This window comes from Podarcis tiliguerta (genome assembly GCF_965153285.1).
Source record: "Podarcis tiliguerta genome assembly, chromosome: 1".
Lineage (NCBI taxonomy): Eukaryota > Metazoa > Chordata > Lepidosauria > Squamata > Lacertidae > Podarcis > Podarcis tiliguerta.
Window position 1 is genome coordinate 57,195,631 of NC_139534.1, and position 26,578 is coordinate 57,222,208.

At 45.5% G+C, this 26,578-nt stretch overlaps 3 protein-coding genes across 10 annotated transcripts in view; 2 read left to right on the forward strand and 1 right to left on the reverse strand.

The window, feature by feature from the left end:
• The window catches only part of MYRF (myelin regulatory factor), a 92,405-nt gene extending 77,218 nt beyond the window's left edge, over positions 1-15,187 (forward strand). For 3 of the 6 annotated variants that reach the window (XM_083416847.1, XM_083416848.1, XM_083416851.1), the window contains 10 exons: positions 1,050-1,118; positions 2,407-2,487; positions 4,071-4,159; positions 4,613-4,786; positions 5,106-5,399; positions 5,897-5,984; positions 6,704-6,778; positions 7,425-7,530; positions 8,851-8,925; positions 9,183-15,187. In XM_083416847.1, coding sequence (XP_083272973.1) covers positions 1,050-1,118; positions 2,407-2,487; positions 4,071-4,159; positions 4,613-4,786; positions 5,106-5,399; positions 5,897-5,984; positions 6,704-6,778; positions 7,425-7,530; positions 8,851-8,925; positions 9,183-9,269 — 1,138 coding nt within the window. In that variant the 3' untranslated portion in view covers positions 9,270-15,187. The remainder of the gene's footprint in view (positions 1-1,049; positions 1,119-2,406; positions 2,488-4,070; positions 4,160-4,612; positions 4,787-5,105; positions 5,400-5,896; positions 5,985-6,703; positions 6,779-7,424; positions 7,531-8,850; positions 8,926-9,182) is intronic. The other 3 variants (XM_083416849.1, XM_083416850.1, XM_083416852.1) reach the window with 1 other exon arrangement.
• A 1,743-nt stretch (positions 15,188-16,930) lies between these two features.
• On the reverse strand, positions 16,931-20,208 carry TMEM258 (transmembrane protein 258). 2 transcript variants are annotated; one of them, XM_083417412.1, is made up of 4 exons: positions 20,029-20,208; positions 19,494-19,603; positions 18,459-18,606; positions 16,931-17,024 (listed from the first exon to the last, which is right to left on the reverse strand). In XM_083417412.1, exons 1-3 carry the CDS (start codon positions 20,191-20,193, stop codon positions 18,480-18,482), a joined length of 402 nt encoding a protein of 133 aa, XP_083273538.1. In that variant the 5' UTR covers positions 20,194-20,208; the 3' UTR covers positions 16,931-17,024; positions 18,459-18,479. The 2 variants fall into 2 exon arrangements, with proteins under 2 accessions (XP_083273538.1, XP_083273537.1); XM_083417411.1 differs by having other exon boundaries at positions 16,931-17,073.
• Positions 20,209-20,284: 76 nt separating this feature from the next.
• FEN1 (flap structure-specific endonuclease 1) lies at positions 20,285-24,818 on the forward strand. 2 transcript variants are annotated; one of them, XM_083417158.1, is made up of 2 exons: positions 20,285-20,433; positions 23,236-24,818. In XM_083417158.1, exon 2 carries the CDS (start codon positions 23,294-23,296, stop codon positions 24,440-24,442), a length of 1,149 nt encoding a protein of 382 aa, XP_083273284.1. In that variant the 5' UTR covers positions 20,285-20,433; positions 23,236-23,293; the 3' UTR covers positions 24,443-24,818. The 2 variants fall into 2 exon arrangements, with proteins under 2 accessions (XP_083273284.1, XP_083273285.1); XM_083417159.1 differs by having other exon boundaries at positions 20,419-20,759.
• Positions 24,819-26,578: the final 1,760 nt, after the last annotated feature.

Sequence of the window (26,578 nt, forward strand, 5' to 3'; positions counted from 1 at the left end):
TTTGATGTTTTGTTGTGTTTTTAATATCCTATTGGAAGCCGCCCCAAAGTAGCTCCCCAGAGTGGTTGGGGAGGCCCAGCCAGATGGGTGCGGTATAAGTAATAAATTGTTATTATTATTGTTGTTGTTGGGGGGGGGGGCTTCTGGCCTGTGAGTGAATGCTTATCTGGTTATGCTTATCTAGGGGTGGGCCAGTTTCGTCCCAAATGAAGGTGAAGCGATGAGTGCTTTCTTCTTAGCACTGTGCTCTTGTCTCTTGATTGTTGCCATAGAATCACAGTGAAATGTACCTCAGTCATAAAATCCACCTATTTTAGGTTGCATGGGACAAAAGTGTGGATATAATTTTCATGAACATGGCTGAGCCTGTCCAGTGTATTGCTGGTTGCTACAACTGCACTGATGGCAACTACAGTTATTGTCCTGAAATCAGAAGAAAATTAAGTGAATCACTTTGCAGTAAAGCTGAAGAGCCTGGACTTTTAAAATTTATTTTCCCTCCCTCCTCCCACCTTTTTAGGGGGTGAGGTTTGCCACCACATTTTTCAAAATAATCACAGCAATAAGGAGAACTAGAAACCTGTTTTTGTTTGTTTTTTTTAAGACTAGAAAGCGGCTTTGTTGGAAATTTGGAGTTCTGGTGTCTCCTCTTGGCAAATCCTGTATGTTAGATAGGCAGCCATGGGATGTCATGCAGAAACTGATCTGATGTGTTTCCTGGTATTGTTTTTTGTTTTGTTTTGTTTTTTACTGTGGATTCCTGGCTACCAGAGTCCACTTGTAATAAATATGATTTCAAATCAAATTGCACTTCTGGGTGGTTGTTCTTAGGCAAGTGCCCTTTCTAACCATATTTTACTTTCAAACTGAGTTGGGGAGGTATGCCACTGAGTATATGTACTCTTTGATGTCCTGTGGAGTAAAGATTTCCCTGGACTTGAGTTAATCATACACACAAAGGCTGACCTGTTTGGAGACAACTTCCTTTTCCTCCCTGAAATATTGAAAGTTTATGTTTCCAAAGGTTTCTCTTCTTTTCTCTTTCGCAGCGTGGTATCCATGTCTACCCTCTATGTGCTGAGCTACCGCAATGAGGAAGACGTTGTGGATATAGAAGGGTATGTAGCTCCTTTTCCTGCCCCCCTTCCTCCTTTGGTCACTTGCTTCCTCAGAAGGGAATGCATCTTCCTTTCAAAACCCTAAGTAGGAAAGCTCACAGTCATGAAAGAAACCTTCAAACCAGAAGAGCGCTAGAAGATCAGATATGGAAAAGAGTGTAAGAAGGTGTTGAGAAGACCAGATATGTTATCTAGAGGGGGGAGGGTGTCTTAAAGAACCTCTAATACAGCTGGGGTTTGGGGCTGTCAGCTTGGTAAAGAAAAGGAGCACCTTATAATAAACACTGCCCAGGAGATGAGTGAAACGGAATACATCAAAGCTGTTTCTTGGAAATATAGTCCCTGAGGAATTTTTTTATTTATTGTGATTTATGGATGTGGCCCCAGAGGGAATTTATTTATTTATTGTCCCTAAGGGAAATCTCTTTATTTAGGACTGGTTTCAGCTACCCCATTCTACTAACAGAAGCCAGGGCAAGGACCCCCCAGCAGTTCAATGAGACTTTTCCCCACTTGCACTCCCCCATGCCCCTCAAGATCCACTTGGGAGGGTGGGGAGAACCCCCAATGAGTTTTCTGGCTGAGTGGACATTTGAACCCTGGTCTCCCAGGTCCTAGTCTGACACTCTATCCACTAAATGGCACTGGCTCTCCCATAACCACAACTTAGTGGCATGAATTGAGGGATTCCCAGGAAGTCAGATTCTATGCCAGATCTGCATGGTGAATACACAGAAATACAGAAATATATAGAGATGCATGACTCCAAATATGTGTTGGCTAATTTACAGTAACTGAAGGTCAGAGTCTTGGGGTGGGATTCACCAGTCCCATCAGCACAAGCCTTATGTGAGGGTGTCTGCTTGCACAACAAGGTTGGCTGGACCCCCAAAACTGGCTCTGGGGGGATTGGGAGAACCCCCAGAACAGTGCTAAAGGAGGAGAAGGGGATTGTTATGTCCGACAAGCTGCAGTGATTGCGATGACTGGACATTCACCATAGCATGGCATTGAATTCGGCCCATAGGGAATAAGCATTCCAAGCTTCTTTGTCTGTGCGTACCCAGAAGTTTTAGATGGTTCACACCACTGTAGGAATACTTATTCCTAAATAATTGATTGATCTTTCTCTTTCCCTTTTCTACTTGTTTTCCTTTCTTTCCATTTATTTCTCTCCCCACCTCTTTTCTCTGCCCACCCTTCCTCCTCATCCAAATCACCCCTCCTTGTGACTTTTGTTGTCTGTGCCTTTCATCCCTCCCCCCTTTGTTTTCCTGTTGCCTTGCAGTTCTTTTGCTGTGCCGACCACTTGCCTCCTGGCTCTCTTTCGGCACAGGGGTCCTGGGATCCCAGTTGCCCTGTGTCCACGGTATGGTCCTTCTTTTTCTGTATACTGTTGATGTAAATGCTGCATCCTTTCTGATGATGACTTGTGTTTCCATGCCACCCACTCTTCATCTTCTGTGTTTTTCTTTTTCTTTTTAAAGCTGCCTATATTTTAGTACTCCTCCTCCTAAACAGAGCAGGGAGACAGAGAGAGAGAGAGAGAGAGAGAGAGAGAGAGAGAGAGAGAGAATGAATGTAAGAGCTCAGCTGGAGCAAGTGGAAGACCTAACTAGTCCAGCATTTGGTTCTCACAGGGGCTAACCAGATGCCTAACTAGAAGTGCCACAGGCAGGACCTGAGTGCAACAGCACTCCCACACTTGTGGTACCCAGCAACTGTCTCTGACACTGAAGGTAGCACATAGCCACTGATATCCCCCACAAATGTGTCTAATCCCCCTTTAAAAGCATGCAAGTTGGTGGCTGTCACTACATCTTTTGGTAATGGATTTCAGAGTGTAGCTCTGGGCTGGGTGAAGAAGCCCTTTCTTCTACATCTTCCAACATTCCATTTCTTTGGATGACCCGAGGCTCTAGCATTATGCGAGAGGGAGAAAAATGTTTCTCTATCCACTTTTCCCACACCGTGCATAATTTCATACACTTACATCCTCTTTGACTTGCCTTTTTTCTAAACCAGAATGTCGCAGATGTTGTGACCTTTCCGCACAGGGGAGTTACTCCTGTCCCATCTTCATTTCACTGTTTGAATGAACATTCTGGAGCCAAGCAGGGCAATGAAATTTAGGCTGAGAGGGAGCCACTTGGGTGGTGCAGTACCTAAGCTGGGAATTAGGCAGCTGAAAGCACAATCCTAACCATGTTTCATCAGAAGTAAGCCCCCTTTTCAAATTTCATTGGAATTGAATGGCATTTCCCAACCCCACCCTCACCCTGGAAACAATTTTGTTGTTGCTGCTGTTGCCCAAAACTCTCACAGCATGAAGTCTACATAGCAGCCAGCACTGCAGCAGATAGCTAACCTGCCTCACCAGTGAGGAAAAAAAAAGGCCTACGGCTTTCCTTCCTGTGCATCAGCATAGGGAACAAGTCCTCAGGTTGTGGATGGAAGAATGTCTGTACTTGCAGAATGCAGTTTACAACTACATATAGATACAGCTGTGGGGGGGGGTGACATCTATAGGCACATCAAGTGGAAATAGTGCTTCTACAATTGATATGGACTAGAGAGAGATCAGGGCCCTGGTCAGAAGCCATTTGTCAGATTCTGAACTTCTCTTTCCGTCTCACCTTTGGGCATTTGCCATCCCTGAAGTAGACTGTCAAGATGGGAGGGTTGTAATAGATACCTGGCAGCAATTTTAGGCTTTGCCTGATCTGTTCACCCATTGACACTTTGTCAGGGTGTCCTCCTTTTCCCATCCTGCTTTCTGTCTTGCTTTCCCCTCCCTGTCCTCCTTTCTACAGCCTGTTTGCACCCTTCCATTCCAAACCTTGATGTTCAGCTGCCTCATTAATCCATCTCTTTCTGTTAGCACACATACCATTTTTTCAATATATATGTAAAGACTTCAAGTGACATTTCCCCCCCCCCCTTGCATTCTAGGTCCAGTCAGAACATTGATAAGAATCAGATTATGTTTTCTACTGCTGCCTCATCAAACACACCTGATGATGCTTCCCTTAAACAGCACGGTAGGTAACAGTTGTGGCTGTCTCTGTGAAAATGTCTTCCAGGCTAAGCCAGTCAGGTGTTCAGCTGGAAAGTCAGGCGTGGGGAACGTGGCTGGTCCTTCTTGTGTGTTCACATGATGGGCAGGTTGATCTACCATTTCACCCAAGAAGCAGCTGTCCCCCTACTGCAGTAAGCTTCATTTTTAAAGAAAATCAGCACTACACATCATGGGCAGCTTCTGCTCACTATTAATGGCAAGGGCCAATGTAATACATGCCATCTGCTAATGGACAAACTCAGTCCATGTGCACGCAGAAGGCCTATATTGAAATAAATAATTCCCAAAGTGGTTGCATGAACCAGGCCTTATAATGCAGGAGGTTATTGTGTGTTGCTCTGTCTCTTTGTCATTTTACTCTGACCTACATAGAACTGGTGCTGGTATTTTTTCATTATTATTATTATTCCTACAGCCACAACACATGTGCCTGAATCGCTCTATGACTTGCCTGCCCATAGCATATTAGTCTGTTTCGACCCGCCTTGTTTCTCCATGTGCTGTTCTCCTTTTCTGAACACCATTCCAAACAACGTATCTTCTGATGCAGCTTCTGAGACTACCACCCCAGCCACCAACAACCGGACAGGTAAACACTATTCTGTCTTGAACACACAATTCAGCTTAGCAGTAAGGCATTTCCGCTCGCCTGACAGAATGCTGTCCCCTTTCCTCCCCCTGTGTGCTTCCACATGGAAGGTTTAACCAACTCCTATACCTTTATCTGATTTGCATTGGATTGTTTCCAGAAGTCTGCACTTCCTGAACATATAAGGTACAATGATAACTTAATGTTGGGAGGGTAGGTATAAGTTTGGTGTATGGAGAAAAAGTAGTGAGGATTCTTGCCCTCACATCAATTTCAAAGCGCAAACCATAATTCTTTTCTCATTGCTCTACCTTCACAGATCAAAGCCTCATGTCACTGCTGCCAGTGACCAACATCAAAGCTAAATCGAGGGGAATCACTGGCAAGGTGACTTCCCATACAAAGTGGCCAAAGACCTCTGAGAGATCACGGGGCTTCGGCAGCCCCAATGCCAGCCCATCCTCCCCCTTCACCCACATCCAAGGCAAGTCCAAATACATCTCCAACCTCCCAACACGCAACAGCTTCTCCCCTGGGCAGACACGGCAGCGGCGCAGCACCATCAGCCAATCAGACTCCGAGGAGCCCAGCACAGGAAGCACCAGCCAGGAGGGTAAGCATCCCCTCTTTTCCTTGTGACTGTTTGCTGTATATTTAGACCTTGACACAGGATCTGAGCACAGCAGCACACTTTGCACCTGCAGTTTCCAGCAACTGGGATACTGCCTCTGACCATGGAGGCAGAGCATAACTAGCATGGCTAGTAGACATCAATAGCCCTGTCCTCCATGAATTTGTCTAATTCTCTTTTAAAGCCACGCAGGTTGGTGGCCATCTTTGCCTCCACTTCATGACCTTAGAAATCCCTTCCAGCATTGTTCCCTAGCCTGGTGCCTTCCATAGGTTCTTGGACTCCCAGTTCTCAGGAACCCCAGCAGCTGGTCAGGGATGGTGGGAGTTGTAGCCCAGCAACTTCTGGAGGGCACCAGATGGACAAGACTGTATTATATAGCCTTAGGAGCTCTGATGGTTCTCTGAACACCCATGACTTGGCTTTGCCTGCCGTGTAGAATAACTTTCTTCCCTGTATGGATGATTTCCCCTTTGCAGGAAAAGCTCCTGTTCTCCAGTCCGTATCACTTGTAGAGAGCAACGTGGTCATCACGCCTCAGGCCTGTGCTGCTGGTGATGAATGCAGGTGGGTGAAGTGCTGTCCTGCCATAACCTTTGTTAGGCCAAGTTCTCAGGAGACTGGGCTTCTCCTAGGGGGGAAATGCAGGCAGCTGATATATGAACAAGTCAGGATTTCCCCATGCATTATCTTTATTGTCACGCCAAGACCACTTGCGTAAGCTGGTTTTGTGTTTAGTGATGGAATCATTATTGGATGTGGGTTCATGTAAAGGAACAGCGGGGAAGTTTGGACACAGGCAGAAGGCCACGTTGAGGTGGAATGCTTCTGACCGGAATCCTCAAGTTGCTGTGAGAGAGAGACTGTGGATTTACTGGGAAGATATGATCTTGCTGGTAGTGCGCCTGCTTTTCATACAAATGGTCCCAGGTTCAAATCTCTGGTGTTTCTAATTAAAGGTGTCTCTGTTAGCAGGGCTAGGAAGAAACTCTGCCTAAAACCTTTAAAGCAGGTGTGGGGGAACTTTCTCAGCCGCAGGGCCACTTTCTCTTCCCTGCCCTCTCAAGAGCAAGCAATACTGGACAATGCTGGATGGTACAATGGCCTTCCACAGCCTAAGGCTTTTCTCCCAGCCGGGGTCCAGCATGATATAACTCCCCAGGGATTGCATTGGATTATGAGCTGGAGGAGTCGGCATGGCCTGGATCCAATGGGGAGGGATACAGCTACCACATCTAGAGGCGGCTGCTACATGTTATGCTGTCGTTTTCTGTCTCTGCATATAGGACGGGGAACATCACATACCGCATCCCCATCAGCAAGTTTACTTCGGTGAACACAAATCTTACTCTGGAGATGAAGTGAGTAAGAATTCCTGGGAAGACAAGGGGCTCTGGGGAGGGGTGCAGCCTCAAGTGACATTGCAACGGTCAGCAGCCAGCTGAATATCAGGTGGGAGTTGTGAGCAAGAAGGACTCCATCCTGGTCTCCGAACTGTAGGTGGAGAAAGCAGAAGAACCCACAAGCAAGGAACTTCTGTCTGCTGTGTGTTCATCTGTCTCTTTCTTTTCACGTCTTCCACGGCCCTGAACCATGGTGAAGACAGAGGCAGGACAAAGGAGAAAGGCTTTAGCAGAGGGATATGCACATTGTTCCGCCTTTTGGTTGTTTTGAGGTGCTTGCACTATAGGGTAACAACAATGAGATTTTAAAAAAGAAAAGTAAAGCTGGTACCTCCGTGGTATGAAATTTTAGGAGGAAATTACGGGGCATGTACCTATTGTAAATGAAGCAGTATGACCGCCGCAAATGGTATTGAAGGTGCAATCATGTATAACCACTCCAATAGCACAATGAACATGAATTATGATGAATGCTCAATTACAAAGGGTGTCTTTAAAGGTGCTGCAGGTGAGAGTACCAAAGTATGACAATGTCGCGTATCAAAACTGCTTACCTTGTTGCCTCCACTAAACATCCTCCTCTGCCCTTTCCTCTCTCTCCCAGCGCCTCCTCTGCTGTGTCTGGCTATTTTTGTGGTTTCGCCTCCAGCAACCCATGTCAGCACAACACTGTGAACACGGACAGCTTCTCTGATGCAGCAGGCACCCAGGTAGGACCACAAAGTATCATGGCTGGCAGGTGCTTGCCAGTTGCACCCCTAAGTTGCTGCTTGTAATAGAAAAGGAAACTGGTGTATTTAGTTTCTGCACACTGTTGGGTGAATGCCCTTTGGATCCTCTTTAAGGCCGCAATCCTCTACTCACTGAACTGTGAGTAAGGCCCACTGAATTTCTGTATGTATAGTATTGTGCTGTAAAGGAGAGAGGTAGAAAGAGGCACACCTGTCAAGGTTGTATGTGAAGGCTTTCCTGGGAGATAAAAATGCATAAACATACATAAGTAAACCATCTTCATAACAGGTCATCATTGGCTTGTTCAGCTATTTAGTGCTTGGCATATGGTCTACATTTTTAACCACATGTTTTTCAGAATAAGTGTTGTCTCTTATTCCAGAGCAAATCTGGGGCAAATGGCATTTGACCTTAACTGCATGTTTCTGTCATGCCCTTGAGTGCAGATCTTCACCTCCACCCAATTGCTGGCATGGGGAGCAAAGAACTGAAATAGCCCTACCGCTATGTAGAACCCTGATATAATAATAGTAATAATAATAATAATAATAATAATATATTTATACCCCACCCATTGGGTGGCACTGTGGGTTAAACCACAGAGCCTAGGACTTGCCGATCAGAAGGTCGGCGGTTTGAATCCCCGCGACGGGGTGAGCTCCCATTGCTCGGTCCCTGCTCCTGCCAACCTAGCAGTTTGAAAGCACGTCAAAGTGCAAGTAGATAAATAGGTACCGCTCCGGCGGGAAGGTAAACAGTGTTTCCGTGTGCTGCTCTGGTTCGTCAGAAGCGGCTTAGTCATGCTGGCCACATGACCCGGAAGTGGTACACCAGCTCCCTCAGCCAATAAAGCGAGATGAGCGCCGCAACCCCAGAGTCGGTCATGACTGGACCTGATGGTCAGGGGTCCCTTTACCTTTACCCCACCCATCTGGCTGAGTTTCCCAGATTACCACCATTCTTTGTGGAAAAAAGCCCACATAAGGGCAGAACTACACAGTTAAGGTCATATGTACTTTGACCTTCACGGTTCAGTAAGCTGCATTTTCCAGTTCAGTAAGATCTTAATTCTGTGTATCCCCATCCTATATTCTCTGCCCACCCAACCCGTGGCTACAAGAGAGGCACAGCACCTGGCAGTGGTAGGTGGAGTACTGCATCTTGCTGCCTGTTTCTCTCACATCGATTTTCCACTACAAAGAGGGAACAGAGAGCAAGGTGCATTAGCTCTCCCTCTAGTACAGGCCAGAGAAGAGGTTGTTTTAATCCAGGTATGGTTTCTTTTGCTTCTTCCGTAGGGAGTAACATACCATTGGCCTGTGGTGATGATGCCGTTCCAGGAGTTCACCTATCACTTCCGATTTGCTAAACCTGTGAGTATAAGTACCTGCAATATCCTCTCCCAACGTAACAGCCTTTAGATTCATCCTTTAGAGCTGGGGGGGGGGGGAATATCAAAAGATGACCGGGTCAGAAAATTTAGTCAAACTCCCCTTACCCAAATATCTGACTGATTGCACCCAGACACAGGGCCTTGGAGATGCCTCTCGTTGTTGGCTAACCTTTGTTCTTCTGTGACAGTTTCCAGTTCCATTGAACCTTCTTTTTCTTCCTCCCACTCTCATCACAGGGCCAAGCAAACTGCAGTACTGCTGTGGAGCAGATGGGCTCTCTCTTCACTGACTATTACTTCCAATTCTACTGGCTGTGTGAGTGAGTCTCGGGAGCACCACTGCCCTTGGACTGGAACTGAAATGGGCCCCCAAGGCTCATTGGACTGGATGTTCCCTCCTATGAGCCCCCAAGTCCTATCCTGTTGCCTCTGTCATCAGCTGGTGTGGATCTCCCCCACCCCACCCTGCGGTGGAATATCAACATTAGAATGCCAAACAACTTTGGGGGGAACGATGCCACTAGCAAGCAAAACATGGAAATACTGAGGCATCTTTTCCCCCCTTGACATGCCAGATGCTTGTCATTCAGTCCTCCAAAGGTCTTAACTTGTTGTAGAGACATCGACATTCCTTCTTTTTCCCCATTTTTACACTGGATTTGAAAGTTCTACACTGGAGCCATGCCTGGGTTCAATGTCTTTGGGCACCTCAGAACTACAAAATACAGTTCAGCTGGGAAGAGATCTCAGCACCCAGAGAGCCAACGAAGCGGCTTTCTTAGACACTGGCGTTTCTCAACAATGACGCTGGGAGTCCTTCTCTAAAGCTGAAACACTGGAATTCTTTCTGTAAAAGGAATATTCTGCCTGGCTGTGTTTGCAAGTCATACACTGGAGTTTCTGACCTTCTGGCTGGCAGCTAGCCTCTTCTCTCTTTAACTTATGCTCTGCAGAAGTCCTGGTGACACTGGAACACACAAATGACCAGTCGTTTCAAACAGCAGCAACCAATGGGAAAGCAATGGGATTTGCCTCTGGCTTCCCCCCTCCCTCTCTCTCTCGCCATATAGTTACATTCCAGGGAGAGAAGACCTCAGTAACCTCACAAAAACAACTCTCAGGCAGGCTAGTTTTATTCCCAATGTGCCTTTTTTCAGGATTGGATAAATACGCTTCTGAAGAAGCAAGCTCAAATCTACTTGAGGAAAGCAGTGTCTGAGCTTTGCCTCTGGACTGATATAATATGCATTGGCATCCTAGGGCTCCTCCCGAGGCCCATACATTGAGAGCAGCAAAAAATGCCTTTCAGCCCAACAAGCACATGGCACGGCCCTTGCTCAGCAGGAGACCATCCCTGAAGTTGAAGAGGGAGGCCATCAGAAGAGATCTACCCTACACTAAACGTATATCCAGACTGAAAAGTGTTTTGATCCCCAAGGGGTCACTTGTCAGGCAACAAACAGAACATTTTTTTCACTCCAGACCTTAAGCCTCCTTGGCATTCTTAAGAATATTTTGGGTGTATTTTGGGTAACTTACTGTTACAAGGTGTTAACTTGCTAAACCACTGATCTTTCCCCCTCCCGCTCCACACAAGATCAGCTTGTTTGATTATTGATCCACTTGTCTCTCATAGGAAACCAAAGCGGGCTGTCGCTGGGCACCAGCCTGCGTCCGCATTTTGAATCGGGGAAGCGCAAGGAGTTAAGACAAATGCACAAGCACAACCACCCAGCGTTTCAGGCCTTTAACTTCCATTCAGAGGAAGGAAGGAAGGACAGGCCAACTCAGTCAAGCTCTGTTTTTGTTTTTTGTAAAACGGGTTATTTAGATTTCTGAGCAGGAGTGTGAACAGCAACTTAGGGAAGATGAGAGGACAGGGATGGGAAAGATAAGAAGCAAAATGGTTAGCTGCTGGGACTGCTCATATATTCTGAATCAGGTTATCAATCTGCAAATCCACAGATATAAACATACTTGCCTTCTAATGACCAAGCACTGATGGTTTTTAAATCACATTATTGTAAACTGAAAGGAACAACTGTGTTAAGGTAGGAATCCACTTTATGATGGTGGCTGGGTTTATCTCTGTGTTGGTGAAATGTGTATTGGTGCCTGCATTCCAGGATGGATCTGCCATTTTATTAGTAGTAATGAAATTGCCCAGGTAGGCAGGCCCACCCGCCCCCATCCCTAGTTATCACCAGTTTCACATTTGCTGCTCTCAGCTCACATTACAGATTTAATAGTCAACCCCTTTGCCCAGAGAACTCTGGCAACCATAGTTCTGCTTGGGGAGTTCTCACATAAATTTTTCAGCACCCCCAGTAAGCTATGATTCACAGGATTCTTTGAAGGGAGCTGGAACAGTAAAAGTGGCATAAAAGTAATAAAAATGTGTAGATAATGTCTGCAGTGTCTGTTGGCGGCCCAGTGATGGTTGCCACTTTTCCTTACAATGCTGCACATTCCATGAATGGGCATAAGGGGAAATGGCACCTGGCACTGAGGAACTACCATTCATTAGAAGCAGCCGAGAGGGGCACACAGGCATGGGCTGGGGAAGATATTGGAGACCCAGCAGAACAAGGGCACTGATAGCATCTGATAATGGTTGCGGGCTGTCTTCGCAAGGAACAAGGATATGAGAAATGTAGTTGCAATTGCTAGTGCTCACCACCAGGTGGAACCATTGGGGAACAGAGGGGAAACAAACAGGCACAATAAGAGACTTGGAGTTATGTCCCCCTTATTAACGTCTCATTTTGCCCCATCAGTCAGACTGGGTCATGTAATCTGTTAGTGGCATTTAGTGCAGCCAAGGAGGGGTTTCCTCCCTAGTGAAAGAAGTGCAGAAATCTGTTTCGTAGCAATTCTATACTCTTACCTCTTCAGTAAATCCCATTGAATTTGTTGGGACTTACTTCTGGGTAGAGGGGTGTAGGTTTGCACTGTTACTCAATGTTACTTGTGGAAATGTTCTTGCATTGAATGCCAGTAATGCAAAACTGGTTGAAATCTCCCTTGTGAAACAGCCTGTTACTGGCAAGCAAGCACTCTTGCTTCTCCTTACAGCCCCTGCTTCTCTCTCCCCCTCCTATGTTCCTCCTAAACAGATCTGCAGTATCTGGGAGCCCCATCTGAAGACCCTTAGAAGTACCACTGCTGTGGGTCCCCCCCCCTTTCCTCTGCCCCTGCCGCAACTCCAACACATGTCTGGTAGAGCCAACACAGACGGGGTGGAAAGGGCGATCTTAACCTAAACTTCATTGAATTGCTATGGAGTCTTAGTCTGCCACACATCTACACACCACCCTCCCAGGATAGAGGCTATTGCCTTTTTCTTTTTAGGTAAGACACACACACACAAACCTGAGCTATGGGGAGATCTCATTATCCTTCACAAACCTTTGGGGGATCATTGTAATGAGCCAGTGTCAGTGACCGGTATAAGATTTGTTAGAGGAAATGCTTGAGGAAGCTTTGCCCTGCCTACCTGCCACCTGATGGGATTCACTTTAACAAAAGCTACCCCTTGGCCTTCTCTCCCGTCAAGACACACTCCTTGCTGGCCTCGCTTCACAAGTGTTTCTGCCAGGTTGGACTGTGTCCTTGAGCTCTAATAATGCATCTATAATAATAATTTATTATACCCCGCCCATCTGGCTGGGTTTCCCCAGCCACTCTGGGCGGCTCCCAACAGATTAAAAACAGAATCAAACATTAAAAACTTCCCTAAACAGGGCTGCCTTCAGAGGTCTTCTAAAAGTCAGATAGTTGTTTATTTCCTTGACATCTGGTGGGAGGGCATTCCACAGGGTGGGCACCACCACCAAGAAGGCCCTCTGCCTGGTTCCCTGTAACCTCACATCTCGCAGTGAGGGAACCGCCAGAAAGCTCAAGGAGCTGGACCTCAGTATCTGGGCTGAACATTGCAGATGGAGACGCTCCTTCAGGTATCTTGCTTAGCTGGCTGGAGGATAGAGAGGTGTTTGAGTATATATGGAAATTAGCCTACTGTACAAAAGTGAGATCTGCATTGACAGTCATTGCTCTGCTCACTTTTGCATCTGACCCTGCCTACCATTGGCACATGGCCCACAGAAGTTAATGCAGGCTGAAAAGCCATTCCCCACTCCTGCCTTAATCTCTTCCAAGATTAACTGACAAAGGCATGTGAGACAGGACGCTTATATAGGACAACATGTGTTTACCATGTGAAAGTACTGTACCTGCAGGGTTATGCAGATACTTCACAGAGACAATGGTGCTACCCAGCTAAATCCACCACAATCTTCTAGTGCTGTTCCTATTGGTCCATGGGGGTCTTTCTTACTTTGTCCACAAAGCATGTGCTTTGATCATCCATGGGGGTTCAGTACCAAAAGACTCTTCACCATGCAGGCATCCAGCAACGCCCCCAGCTAGAGCACAGTTGTTCTTGAGCACGATCGGAGTGTCAAAAAAATGTACTTGGCCGTGGACAATATTCAGATAATTCTTCTCAACTTGGTATTAGAAAGTCAGGATCTTGCAGGGGCTGGCAACGCTCCAATTTTCTAGCAACAAGAGGCTGCTCTTCCTCTCCGTGTTCTGTGGCCCATGTGCCAATTGCCTGTTTTTTCCACGTAGGCTGAATTTTTGATAATTTTTTTTAACTCCAGCAGAATGGGAGCCAAAATGGAGCCTCTCCTCCCGTCACACTTCCCAGCAAAGGGAGAATCTGGTGCTCCACTGGAGTGCTTGTGCCGGAGCTCCTCCCTGTATCGCCAACCCAAACGGTGTGGGGAGGAGCTGCAGAACAAACATGGCCTTTGGGGCTTCCTAGGCCACTCCAGCAGTGGGAAGAAACCATCCTGCAAGAAGCAGCTCATAGACGAAGGAAGGATCTGTTGCTTAATGACTGAGAGGCATCTTAGGCCTGGTGGGTCACTGTTTTGGTGCTCTCCTCCTGAGCAGCAGCAGGAGGCTTAAGCAGACTCCTTTCTACAGACCAGCAATAAGAAGTCTTTAGACTAGTGGTTAAGAAACCGCTGGGTTAAAAACAATCTGGTGAGGACATTCACATTTTGACCGGACTATCCCCTTACCCACTCCTCAGTGCATTAAATGTATAAAACCATTCATCCATAGTTTGTTACCGATCAAGATCAGGGTGAGGGCAGCAGGGACACGGTGACATCAGAAGTAAATTAACCAATCACTTTCTTCTTCTCCTGGTCTTATCAGGTGGCATTGGAGAGAAGGGCTGTGTATGTGTCAAATATTTTCACTGGTACATTCACATCCGTGCTGAGAATCCGATATGCATAATCCTTTGTAACAGTAGCACTCTTTACATTACAGTTTTAATGGTTTTATTGTTTAAAACTGCTACAACTACTTACTTTTATCGATATAGCACTTTTGTTTTTAATCCCAAAGTGCTTCACAGTATTGCGGTGGGCAAGGGGACTACCAGCATTAAAGAGTAGGAGTTCTATAGCAAGGTGTTACCTGCCCATGTTTGAACTGGTATCATAGACATCACCTGGACTGGCCAGCTCAGCATCTTCATGCTACTCGCCTGTCTCGGGAAATGTTCCCCCTACCTGCGCCAATTACATACTCTCCCCAAATAGAAGGATGATTAACAACTGGGTGTTTTCCTGCATCTGATGGAGGGAGCTCTTCCGGCGCTTCTGACCTAGGAGGAAATTCTTCTTCCTTAGAACCAGAACATGAAGCCATATCTCTCTAGCCATTTGGGGAGCCAAGAATAAAATCAAGGGTGGATATGGAGCCAACTTTTAAAGTCTGGCTGTTTCAAGGGGCTGGGAATGAGTTCTCCAAGGAAAATTCATAAGCCTTTTGTCTTTTTGTTGTTGTTTAAAGAAAAAGCTCAAAGCCTGTAAATAAAAGTTTTGTGCCACCACTGTGAGCCTTAAGGAAGATAAAGCACTAATTTGTTTTGTTTTAAATGTTGCTATCACAGCTTTAATCACTGTATATTGCCCTCAATTTCAGAGTCATATCTGTAGTACGTACTATATTAATGAAGTTTTATTGTTATTTTGCTTTGGTGGAGGATATGTGTGGTTGCTTTCCCCCCTACCATCTGCTTTTCTGATCTGTATTTATATTTTGTTTTGGAGTGCTGGTGCCCAGAACTCCTGTACTTCTTGTTTTGCTTACCTAGACCTTTTATTCATAAGAAATGTACCTATAAAAATAAATATATAAGTATACTACTTTGTATCCAAGATTGGCTCATGGCTTCTTCCTCCACCTCACAGAACTGAATTATTACAAGTAATGTTATGGTAGGGGCTCTAAGCAAAGTTTTTTGTGGGTAAAAAGAGAATTTCTGAAGCAAGAAGTGCATTTGTACTACCAGAGTAAGCCCAGTTACATGCACACAAGCCAGCAGACATTTTAGAGAAGAAATATCTGTTTGAGAGTCATACATCACTATATAAAAAAATCTATGCCTTCAGTATTGGACTACCACTTCCTACAGAAACATTCAGTTAACACAGCTATTTTCAATTTGAACTCAATGCCATTTAGTTATAAGAGCAAAATGCAGTTTTCATTAAGGATTTAGTTAAAACATGGAATTGAGAGAAAGCAATTAACCAAAACTACACTCACTAATCCATGGGCTACATGTCTTTTACTAGCCTCGTTTCTGATATACATTCTTAATTACTATAGCCTTGGGATTTTATTTTTAAAGCCTGTTGCCAGCTCTTGTAGTTTAAAGGTAGCTCAGAGTCAGTGATGTCCTCAAGTCAGCTTGTTATTTTAGCCTTTGCAATTTAATGCAATGCAGTAAAAGGAACTGACATCTCTAAAGATTATTCTTTAAACCACAATCTGAGAGGAAAAATCAATATGGAGACAAAACAATAAGTAGTAGGGAGATGATTTATCTATCTGTATTACACACACACACACACACACACACACACACACACACACACATTCTCCACTTTGCACAATTGTATAGACATTACTCATGACACAGACACCTTTATTTAACGGGCTTTCCCCTTAAGCTGAAGAACCCCAAATATTGTGGCCTGCCCTTTTCTGCATGTTGATCCAGAAGTGGAGCATCTCAGCTCTAGTGCCTACCACAGCTGTGATCCTATGTGCCTTTTTTAATCAGAAATACGTCCCACTGCATTCAGTGGGACTTACTCTGAAATGAGTTTATTTACCTACATGGGAATATGTCCCACTGAGCTAAGTAGGATTTACAGTACTTCTGAGTCCATTGGCTCTCTCTCAGTAAAGAACAGAAAGAAGGGAAGAAAAATGAGTGTGGATGCTTTGTGTAGTAAAAGTTAAAGGTAAAGAACCTCTGGACAGTTAAGTCCAGTCAAAGGTGTCTATGGGGTGCAGCACTTATCTTCAGGCCGAAGGAGCCGAAGTTTGTCCACAGACAGCTTTCTGGGTCATGTATGACTAAATCGCTTCTGGCGCAATGGACACCATGGCAAGTGCCAGAGCGCATGGAAACACCATTTAACTTCCCACCACAGTGGTGCTTATTTATCTACTTCCACTGGTGTGCTTTTGAACTGTTAGGTCGGCAGAAGCTGGGACAGAGCAACAGGAGCTCAGCAAGCCCAAGAGGCTCAGTGGTTCAGACCACAGCACCACCTGCTCCCCTTTCTGTTTGGTATCCAGCATACTGTGTGTGCAAAAGAAAAAGTTCATTTGTGGGTGGGTTTGAAAGCCTGCTCACAGCAATGGAAAGTCTGATATGTCAACATTTACAGTCTCATGAAATTCTGACTGTTGTCACAATTGCTTATTTCTTAAAAGTTGAGATAAAATATTCCTTCAGGCATATGATTACTATGTGTCCCCTATATCCATCCTATTCAAAGAGCAATTTCTGTTGCTTTGTACCTTCTCTCCTGTAGCAGGTGTAGGCCTATGGGTCTTCATATACAGCAGAAAAGTGCACCCAAAGAACAAGGAAGAACACAAACTTCAGCTCATCACAGAGTCAGCTTTATTGGTCCGATGTTGCGACCCTGGGCTATAACCATATATCAAGATTATGCAGGCCCAAGCTGCAAAGAGCTGCATTACGTACAAAAATAAAAAAGAGCTTCAGTAAGGCTGCTGGAACCTGAAAGGAAAAACAACAAATGGATCAAACTATTTTCTGAAGTACCCAGGCTATTATAGTTTTCTATGTTGCTGTCCGAAACGGAAACATACAAGCAGGGGAGCCAAACAAGGCCTTGACAATTAGAGGGGCTTCTATGCTCTACGTGCCTGGGAAGTTGTCCTCATAATTTGTGCCTTTCATTCTTGCTTTTTAAATTTAGATTGTTGTGACTAACGGTAAGGGGCAGACAAATGCAACTACCTGATACAAAACTGTTCACTATTGCACATGTTGCAGTTCGAAGAGCACTAAGAGAGAGAGGCTCAGCAGCTGTATTTTACTGTGCAGATGCTGATAGGTTCACATCATTTTGTTAACTGCTACATCCTTTGTGAAGTAGTTGCAATATGCTACACAAGGCTTTGTCTATATTCACAAGCATGCCTGGTAAAAACTCAGCTTCAGAAAAGCCAGAACTCTACACATTAAAATAGAACTATTAAATAAGCACCAGACAGCCTACTATATGGTGTGTGCACCCTATATCTATATCCTGCTCGGTGACCTGGGGAATACATTTTTCTATAATCTTTCCTCCCACAGAGAACTTTCCATTTCTAAACTTTCATTGTTTTGCAAGACAAATTAGTAACATGATTGTTGGACACAATACTAATCAAATTTGCAGTTTTAAACAGTTGCAAAGCAGCTGCTTCTGGGAAGTATGCATGCACACATAATAACAGAGATCCCTAACATCTCTTTGGATTACTGCAATCCTTTAGCCAGCCAAAGACAGGCTGAGGGGCCTTAAGAAGCAGTGTGGGTCTTAATGCACTGCCGGCATGGCAACATCTACCCACTGGATACTCCTGAATAAAGCTCTGCCATAACAGATGTACAGCCAGCGATATTCTGGCAGTTGTGGGAAAAATAAGGCATTGGAGGTGGTGGTAGTAGCGATAGATCTGCAGGATACAAAGCTCCCTCACTCCCCTGACATGCCTGCAAAATTGGCTCCACACTATCTAGCTCTGGGGCTGGCAAAGCTATTTTTCCAACAGGAGGGGGAACTCCTCACCACCACCTGCCCTGCCCATAGCAGCGGTTGTTCTGCCAAAGAACCTGCCCCTGCCCAAAACATGTTTAGCCATGTTTAGTATCTCAAAAATTTTCATTGCCTTCATTTCTCCCCCTTACAATATAAATGATTGTATGGAAATATGGAAGTCTTAAAATAGTTGCACATTTTCCAACAAAGTGAATACCAAACTGAAACTCTGAATGTTATTTCAATATAACATTTAAACCAAATTAACAATTCAATCCTAATATTTTCTGGGAAATTCCCTCAAATTTGTTCCAAAAAACTCTAATTGTGGAATCGGGTATTAATTTCTTACCTGAGAAAGCTCCTGACTTTGTTACACATAGATTCCAACCCATAGCAGTAAGAAGAGTACTCCAAAGCCCATAAAGAGTGAAGCAACCAGAGAGATGAGCAGTTCCTTGTAAATGTCCCGGGTGTACTTGGTCGAGGTCACTTCATATCTGAAATACTAGTTAAAGTAGTAAACCGGAGACTGAAGAGTGGAGAAAGCCCCAGCAATGTACAATGAAAAACCAACACTTTTGCAAAAGGTCATGACATTTTTGTTTAACAGGGTTGTCATCCTCTCAGCTGCCCCAGCATGCAAAAATTAAGCAAGAAAAAATTCTCGTTTAATTGCAGTGTGACAAACTGCATACAAGGAATAAAATTAATTAAATGCAATTTCAGGAAAAAGATAGCAACTATCCCACAGCATCAGGAACAGTATCAAAGAAAGATCTGATGCCATTAAACATCAGTCACCAAATTAGAAGACACTAAATGAAAGAGTTTCCCAGTCCAGACACCAAAATAGGCTCTTTTTTGTGAAACATGGAAATGCCCTTAAGACAATCACCTGGTGCCAATTTTGCTTGCGGTCTGCTGCCAGACACAGGCATTTTTATTTGTCTGAACTTTTAAGAAGCAATAGTAACTTACTGCATAATATTTATAAATCTTTTGCTTAATATTTATGCTGACTTTCTACTCCCCTTCATTTGCTTATATGCATCTTATTACCCTTATGGTACATCATCCTAATCGTTTTGCTAAACGAAGGCCTAAAAATAATTTAAAACAGTAATGCAGAGCCAGCTGCACCCTAGATGCTGTTGGTCACCATCAGCCTCAACCAGCATGGTGAATGGTATTGGATGGTGGGAGCTTTGTAGTCCAGCAACATATGCTGAGACAGCTTTCCCCACCCTTTTAAAAATAAGCAAAGGTACAAGCACCTCCCCCAGATCTCATTAAAGCTAACCCCACAACCCTGTGGGCAACTGAAACGTGTCTGGTGCAGGCCTCTGGACACTCAGCAGAGCCGCTCTGGGCTGGAAGAGGATACACAAAGAACCAGGCGGTGAAGAACATGCCGATGGCCAGCAGGACCACTGTGAGGTGTGGAAACACAGCCGGGTTCACCGGACTGGTGTATCTGCTCATTGTCTCCAGCTCCTGAAATTGAAAGAAGGAAGGAGAGAAGTGGAATAACATTGTCAACAGTATTTAAAGCACGCACACAGATAAAGAACCTGCGTTGGCCTCCATCTCCCACCAGCCCCTTCCAGCATGGCTAAAGGGCCGGGAATGATGGGAGATGCAGTCTATCGAAACACCTGGAGGGCAACAGGTTCCCCAACCCCGATTTTAAGGAGATATCTCGGCGAGGGAACAGAGGAGGTGGGAACAGAAACACCATTTATTTCTCCCTCCCTCCCTCCCTCCCTCCCTGCTGCATTGAAACCGGGCCATTTGCGCCCGCCGACCGCCCCTCCTTGGCTCTCTCGGGATAACCGAGCAGACCCAGCACCGGGAAGGCGCGCAAAGGCTGGCAAAGGGGCGACAGGGGCGGCTCCGCTCCGGCCGGCCCGCTCCCTCACCATGGCTCTGTCCGGCGCTTCCCGTGGCTTCTCCTCACAGGTGGCGGAAGGACACGTCTCTTCTTCCGGCGCAGGCTCAGCCCTTTCCCCGCCGGAAGTCCGACTGTCATCTTCTCCCCCCCCCCCCCCGGACGAAGAAGGAGGCGGGATAGAGGCCTCACGCATGCACGGCCTGCTGGGAATTGTGGTCCGTTCAGACCTCTGAAGCGGGCCACCAGGAAAAGCCGGTGAGAGCGTGGACTACGTTTCCCAGAAGCCAACAGGCGTCTCGCCCGCCCTGCCTTCTTTGATGCTGTGAGCGCGGGATTCAGAAGGCGCCAAAAGGGAGGCGCTGATTGGCTGAGCCGAGTCCTCAGCCGGGTCTTCGGTCGCGCGTGGCTGCGAGGGAGCAGGTGGCAGTGGAAGGTACCCCAAATACCAGCCCCTCGCGCGTTCTGCGTGGCTGGGAGGGGAGAGGTGGCGGAGGAAAGGGCTGGCTGGGAGGGAGCCGCGTTCGCCCTCGCCCTGCCGCGGCCCCGGGCAGAAACCTGCCCCGCAGGGAGGGAGGCTGGCGTGGAAGGGCGAAGGCGGGAGATTGATGCAGCAGCCCCATTACATTCAGTGCGGGACAGCTGGGCGGGCGGCGTAGGCCGGCTCTCAGGGTCCACTCGGAGGTCAGTCCCACGGAGTTCAGCGGCACTGGCTCCCCGGTTAAATGCCTGCGAGACTGCAGTCTGAGACGGGCGAAACGAGTAAGAGTCATCTGGGTTGGCTGTCTCTTATTTTGCTTACTAGAGGATTTCTGAACCACCAACTGGATTAAAAAAAAATGGTGGTGGTGTTGTCATCCCTCTGTCTCGGGAGACAGTGGAAGAGTGTGCGCTGTCGGGGGTGAAGTCAAGCCCTTGGAGGAGAGTTACAGCGCCTGCTTTGACCTATATGGGGGAGATACATTGCTGTATTTTAATACAGTAGTACCTCGGGTTACATACGCTTCAGGTTACAGACTCCGCTAACTCAGAAATAGTGCATCAGTTTAAGAACTTTGCTTCAGGATGAGAACAGAAATCATGCTCCGGCAGCGCAGCAGGAGGCCCCATTAGCTAAAGTGGTGCTTCAGGTTAAGAACAGCTTCAGGTTAAGAATGGACCTCCGGAACAAATTAAGTACTTAACCCGAGGTACCACTGAATTGTGTTGGAAGCTGCCCAGAGTGGCTGGGGAAACCCAGCCAGATGGGCAGGATATAAATAAGAAATTATTATTATTATTATACATGTTTTGTTGCAGCTGGGACATATGAAGGGGGCAGGGGTTGAACTGCTTTAATGCCCATTGGAAATAATAGGGACCATGATGCCAGTTGAACCGTGATGCGACTCCATTCAATTAAAGCAAGAGATGGATCCAGAGAGAGAATTTTTTTAAAAAAATATTTTTATTAAGTTTTCCATTTAACAATCCAATCATATCACATTAATTATTCCAAATTATACCAATACATATCATAAAGTCCAAATATTTTGCCAAATTATAAATTTTTGTTGGGGATTCCCATGCTTCGAGTTCAGTAAGGGTCCAGTCATCTCATATTTCTGCTGCTTTTCGTGTTTACCAGTCCCATCTTTCAATCTTCTTGTTGTTATCCTTTTTCTTCTTAATAGCCTCTGAGTTGTTTCCACAGGCGAGTTAAAGTAAGCAATATTATGCTTCTGTGTGAACTTTGTAAGGCTCTCCCTTTTTTAAAAAAAGCTGGTAAGTCTTTTGTTTGCAATAAATTCTCACACGCTGATCCAAAAGTCCTCCTCGGGTGGCAGACACCATCATTCTCAGTGCCGATGAAATAAAATCTAGGCGTTTGCTCATAAATTTTCCCAGACAGGTTGCATTATAAATTAGGCTTTCCAGGGAAGATTTCGCCAAGTCAAACTTAGAATACAAACATGGTAACAGAGTAATGGCTCGCCTCCCCCTGTGCCTATTAATCTCGCAACCTTGTCTGTCTCATAATGGCGGATCCCAATTAAAAATTGCGTCACAAGAGAGCCTTTTATTTTCTTTCCAGATCTTTCAAAAAACAAAGGCTTTAGTTGATATTTTTGTTTCCACACAGTTTATTTTCCAGTCTTACTTGTTATAAGTCGTATGACGGTTCTTCTAGGGAAGGGATTGTTAGGTAATATCATAATAAAAAAAGGAAAAGCGCCCCCCCCCCTTTCCGTTCCGTTTCAACATACTGGCATAGATGTTATTCTTTGATGTTATCTTCTGTCCAGTCCATTCCATCACTCTTAACTTCTCAGTGGCAGGCTTAATTAGCAGCTAACATACCCTTTTCTTCACTCGAAGCATGTGCAATAACTTTTTATATCCAATTTTTTATCTTAAGTAATGCAACTAGAGTCGCTCTCAGAGACAGTGTCCGGGAGATCCGAACTCACATGAGGGCTTTCCATCCAGTGCCCTCACCCCCTCCTCCTTTCGAACTTGGGGGTGATTTATGGGCAGCCGCGGACTAGACTCCATCTTCCCTTCCACCGGGAAGAATTTGGGAGGCTGATTTACTCCCATCTTCAGCCCCTTAATTACCTCGTGTGAGCTGGAGAGATGGTATTGTCGGCCATCTACCAAGGCGCCCCTAGCGGCCCCCCGGATCCTGAGAGAGAATTAGATGTGTTGCAGCAATAGGTCACATTAACAGTGGGCGGGAAGAAATAATGGAGAATAGCAATGACAGACCCTGGACCTTTTATTCTAGTCCCAGATACAGTCAGTCATTCCAGTCCCAGGTTTTAGTCCTCAGTTGATGTGATGTACCTCTGTGTCCCATTTGGTTTCCATGGGGTTCTATGGCAGTATAAGGGTGCCATATGAATGTAATTTACATTCCTTTGAGAGGAAGAGCAAGATATAAATTGGAAAAAAGAATAAATTCCTTACCTTATTTGTAATTTGCACTTCTTTCTCTGGAGTCTGTACAAAATTGATTAGTGAGCATAGTTTTTGTAACCTATTTATAGTGTATTTATAGTTTATTACAATTTTGCTGTATGTTGCCTTGAGGTTTCAGTGTAAAGCAATAAATAAGTTGTTGTTGTTCATCAAAATAATAACCACTACATGGTAATCTTAGATTGGTAGGAAAAATTATACCTTGATCCAACAGCTGAACATTTTGCTTTCTTGTCATTTTAAATCATCAGTTCACACCTTCTGTTTTACTTTCTAGGTTTCTCCCGTGTTGTATCATCACAGAAGCAGACTGCAACCGGAGCTGAGTTACCAGGATGGGAATCCATGGTTTGGCCAAGCTGATTGCCGATATAGCTCCTGGTGCCATTCGAGAGAATGACATTAAGAGTTACTTTGGCCGGAAGGTGGCCATTGATGCGTCTATGAGTATTTACCAGTTCCTCATTGCTGTAAGGCAGGGAGCTGACATGCTGCAGAATGAAGAAGGCGAGACCACAAGCCACCTGATGGGGATGTTCTACCGCACCATCCGCATGGTGGAAAATGGCATCAAGCCTGTCTATGTCTTTGATGGCAAGCCCCCACAGTTGAAATCAGGGGAACTAGCCAAACGCACCGAGCGCCGAGCTGAAGCGGAGAAGCAGTTGCAAGAGGCCAAAGAGGCAGGTGAGGAGGAAAATGTAGAAAAGTTCAGCAAGAGGTTAGTGAAGGTGACCAAGCAGCACAACGACGAGTGCAAGAAGCTGCTGACCTTGATGGGCATCCCTTACGTTGACGCACCTGGCGAGGCTGAAGCTAGCTGTGCTGCACTGGTGAAAGCGAGCAAGGTCTATGCAGCTGCTACTGAGGATATGGATTGCTTGACCTTTGGTAGCCCTGTGCTGATGCGGCATCTTACAGCCAGCGAGGCAAAGAAGCTGCCGATTCAGGAATTCCACCTGAGCCGCATCCTTCAGGATTTGAGCCTCACGCAGAAGGAGTTTGTGGACCTTTGCATCCTGCTGGGCTGCGACTACTGCGAGAGCATCCGCGGCATTGGGCCGAAGCGGGCCGTGGAGCTGATCAAGCAGCACAAGAGCATAGAAAAGATTCTCCAGCAAATAGATGCCAAGAAGTATTCTGTGCCTGAGAACTGGCTGCACAAGGAGGCCCAGCTGCTCTTCCTGGAACCTGAAGTTGTCGACCCCGAAGCTGTGGATCTGAAGTGGAACGAGCCAGATGAGGAAGAGCTGGTCAACTTCTTGTGCGGGGAGAAGCAGTTCAACGAAGAAAGAATACGCAACGGGGTCAAGAGGCTGAACAAGAGTCGCCAGGGCAGTACTCAGGGCCGATTAGATGACTTCTTTAAGGTCACTGGCTCCATCACTTCAGCCAAACGCAAAGAGCCAGAACCCAAGGGATCTGCCAGGAAGAAAGCAAGGGGTGGTGGTGCACTAACATCGAAGTTTAAAAGAGGGAAGTAGAATTATTTTCTAGAACTCTGTACCAGTTCCCTTCCACTGCAGATGCTTGGAGCAAAATATATTAAACTACAGTCACAGAGCTTTGTGGTAATGTACTCTGTAGTGCTCAAAATGTGAGAGTTATCGTCAGGCCTTGAGCTCAGCTTAAACTGGTGCATGGTGGGAGGGACACTGCTCTGACAAAACATCTGACCCTGCCAGAGACCCAGCCAGTCTGAAGGCATGCCCTGCTCTCGAAGGACCCAGAGGGTGCTGCTCTTGCTGCCTTGAGTCCGGTGAACTCCATACATAGTATAGGTCCATCTTTGCTGGGAGTACCATGTTGAGATGATTTTAGCTTTTGAATTGTATCTTCCAATAAATATTGATAACTAAATATTGATTACTACTTCTGTGTAAGCTTGTTAAAATGAAATTGGTGAGACTGAAATAGAGTTGCCAGAACTGTCTGCAGCACAACTCAAGAGTAGGTGGGCCATCAAGAGTTTGCTAAAAGGAGCTGTTCTACAACCTGGTCTGTAGTTTAATACTTGTCATATAGGATCTGGCTGCTACTTGCCTCAAATGGCAACTGTCTGGTTTTGACCCTCTTCAGTTATATTCAACATTGCACTAAGGAAATTACTCCGCGGGGCAAGCAGAAATGCTTGTGGTGACGGAACAAACTCCCTTCTCCCCTTTCTGGGGGTTCTTCCAACTGCCTGCAGCAGATCTGGGGAGTTGGTGAGGGAACTGTTACACTTGCCAGAATTGACTTCAGCGGCAGAAGCTGGATTTATTTTGATGTGCATTGTAGAAGACGTGTGTATGTGAGGGGTTTTTTACACCAGAAATTTTCCCTCCAATTTTATTTACCACGTGCTCATAAACACATACCACCAAAAAATGAAACCACTTCTTCTGTTTGGCCTTCAGATTAAGAAAACCAAATTGTAAAGTTCTGTTATCATTTTCCATATTTTAGGTTTATGTTGGTTTTAGCACCAGGGTGAAAGCTTAAAGAACCAATGTAGAAGCAATCCTGTCACTAGCACTTTTCTCTTTTAAGATTTGTAGTAACTATACAATAAAGCTCTTTTGATTATTTATTCTTCCTTTATAACAGACTGATATGAAAATAATATACCGTATTTTTTGCTCTATAAGACGCACCAGACCACAAGACGCACCTAGTTTTTGGAGGAGGAAAACAAGAAAAAATATATTCTGAATCTCAGAAGCCAGAACAGCAAGAGGGATCGCTGCGCAGTGAAAGCAGCAATCCCTCTTGCTGTTCTGGCTTCTGGGATAGCTGCGCAGCCTGCATTCGCTCCATCAGACGCACACACATTTCCCCTTTTTAGGAGGGAAAAAGTGAGTCTTATAGAGCAAAAAATACGGTAATTGTGATAGTTTTGTTGATTTAAAGTAGCCAAGGTTTTGAGACAGTAGAAGCTAGAATTTTGTTTGGGTTCTGTTCGTTGGGAATACAAATAGGCATATACAGCTGTCTAAACAGGATTGTGCCTTTGGCATGCCTTAAGACAGGCACAGGCAAACTCCGGGCCTCCAGATGTTTGGGACTACAATTCCCATCATCCCTGACCACTGGTCCTGTTAGCTAGGGATGATGGGAATTGTAGTCCCAAACATCTGGAGGGCTGGAGTTTGCCTATGCCTGCCTTAAGACATAGTACTTCCCATAAACTTTGGACCACAACTCCCATCAGCCCCAATTCAACGGGCAGAGATAATGGGAATGATAAACCAGAATATCTGTCTACTTCCGGTGTTACTATAGTACTTTGACCTTTTTGCTTTAACAGCTAGCTGATGGGTTTGATTAAAAATTAGTTCATACCTTCATAACTCACATATGCATGATTATCATAAAAAGAAGGAAATATGACCTATACCCATATGTGGTTTCTGCAAATCACCCTCATTGTAAGTGATAGAAACAACATAGGAAGCTGTTTTCTACTGAGTTAGACCCCTGGTCCATCTAGCGCTGTACTGTCTACATGGAGTGGCAGCAGCTCCAGGTTTCCTAGATAGGACATGCCCAACTGTACCTGGCGATGCCAAGAAATGAACCTGGGACCTTTGTATGTAAAAACAACCAACAATACATCAACATTCTCAAGAGGATAAGCC

What these genes read in the sequence shown, in the direction of transcription:
- TMEM258 (XM_083417412.1), bottom strand. Translation starts at nt 20,193, where the DNA reads ATGCGTGAGGCCTCTATCCCGCCTCCTTCTTCGTCCGGGGGGGGGGGG. An exon ending in AAGCGCCGGACAGAGCCATG is followed by an intron (nt 19,604 to 20,028) that starts GTGAGGGAGCGG and finishes TTTCAATTTCAG; the next exon opens with GAGCTGGAGACAATGAGCAG. An exon ending in TTCACCGCCTGGTTCTTTGT is followed by an intron (nt 18,607 to 19,493) that starts GTATCCTCTTCC and finishes CTAGTATTTCAG; the next exon opens with ATATGAAGTGACCTCGACCA.
- FEN1 (XM_083417158.1), top strand. Translation starts at nt 23,294, where the DNA reads ATGGGAATCCATGGTTTGGCCAAGCTGATTGCCGATATAGCTCCTGGT.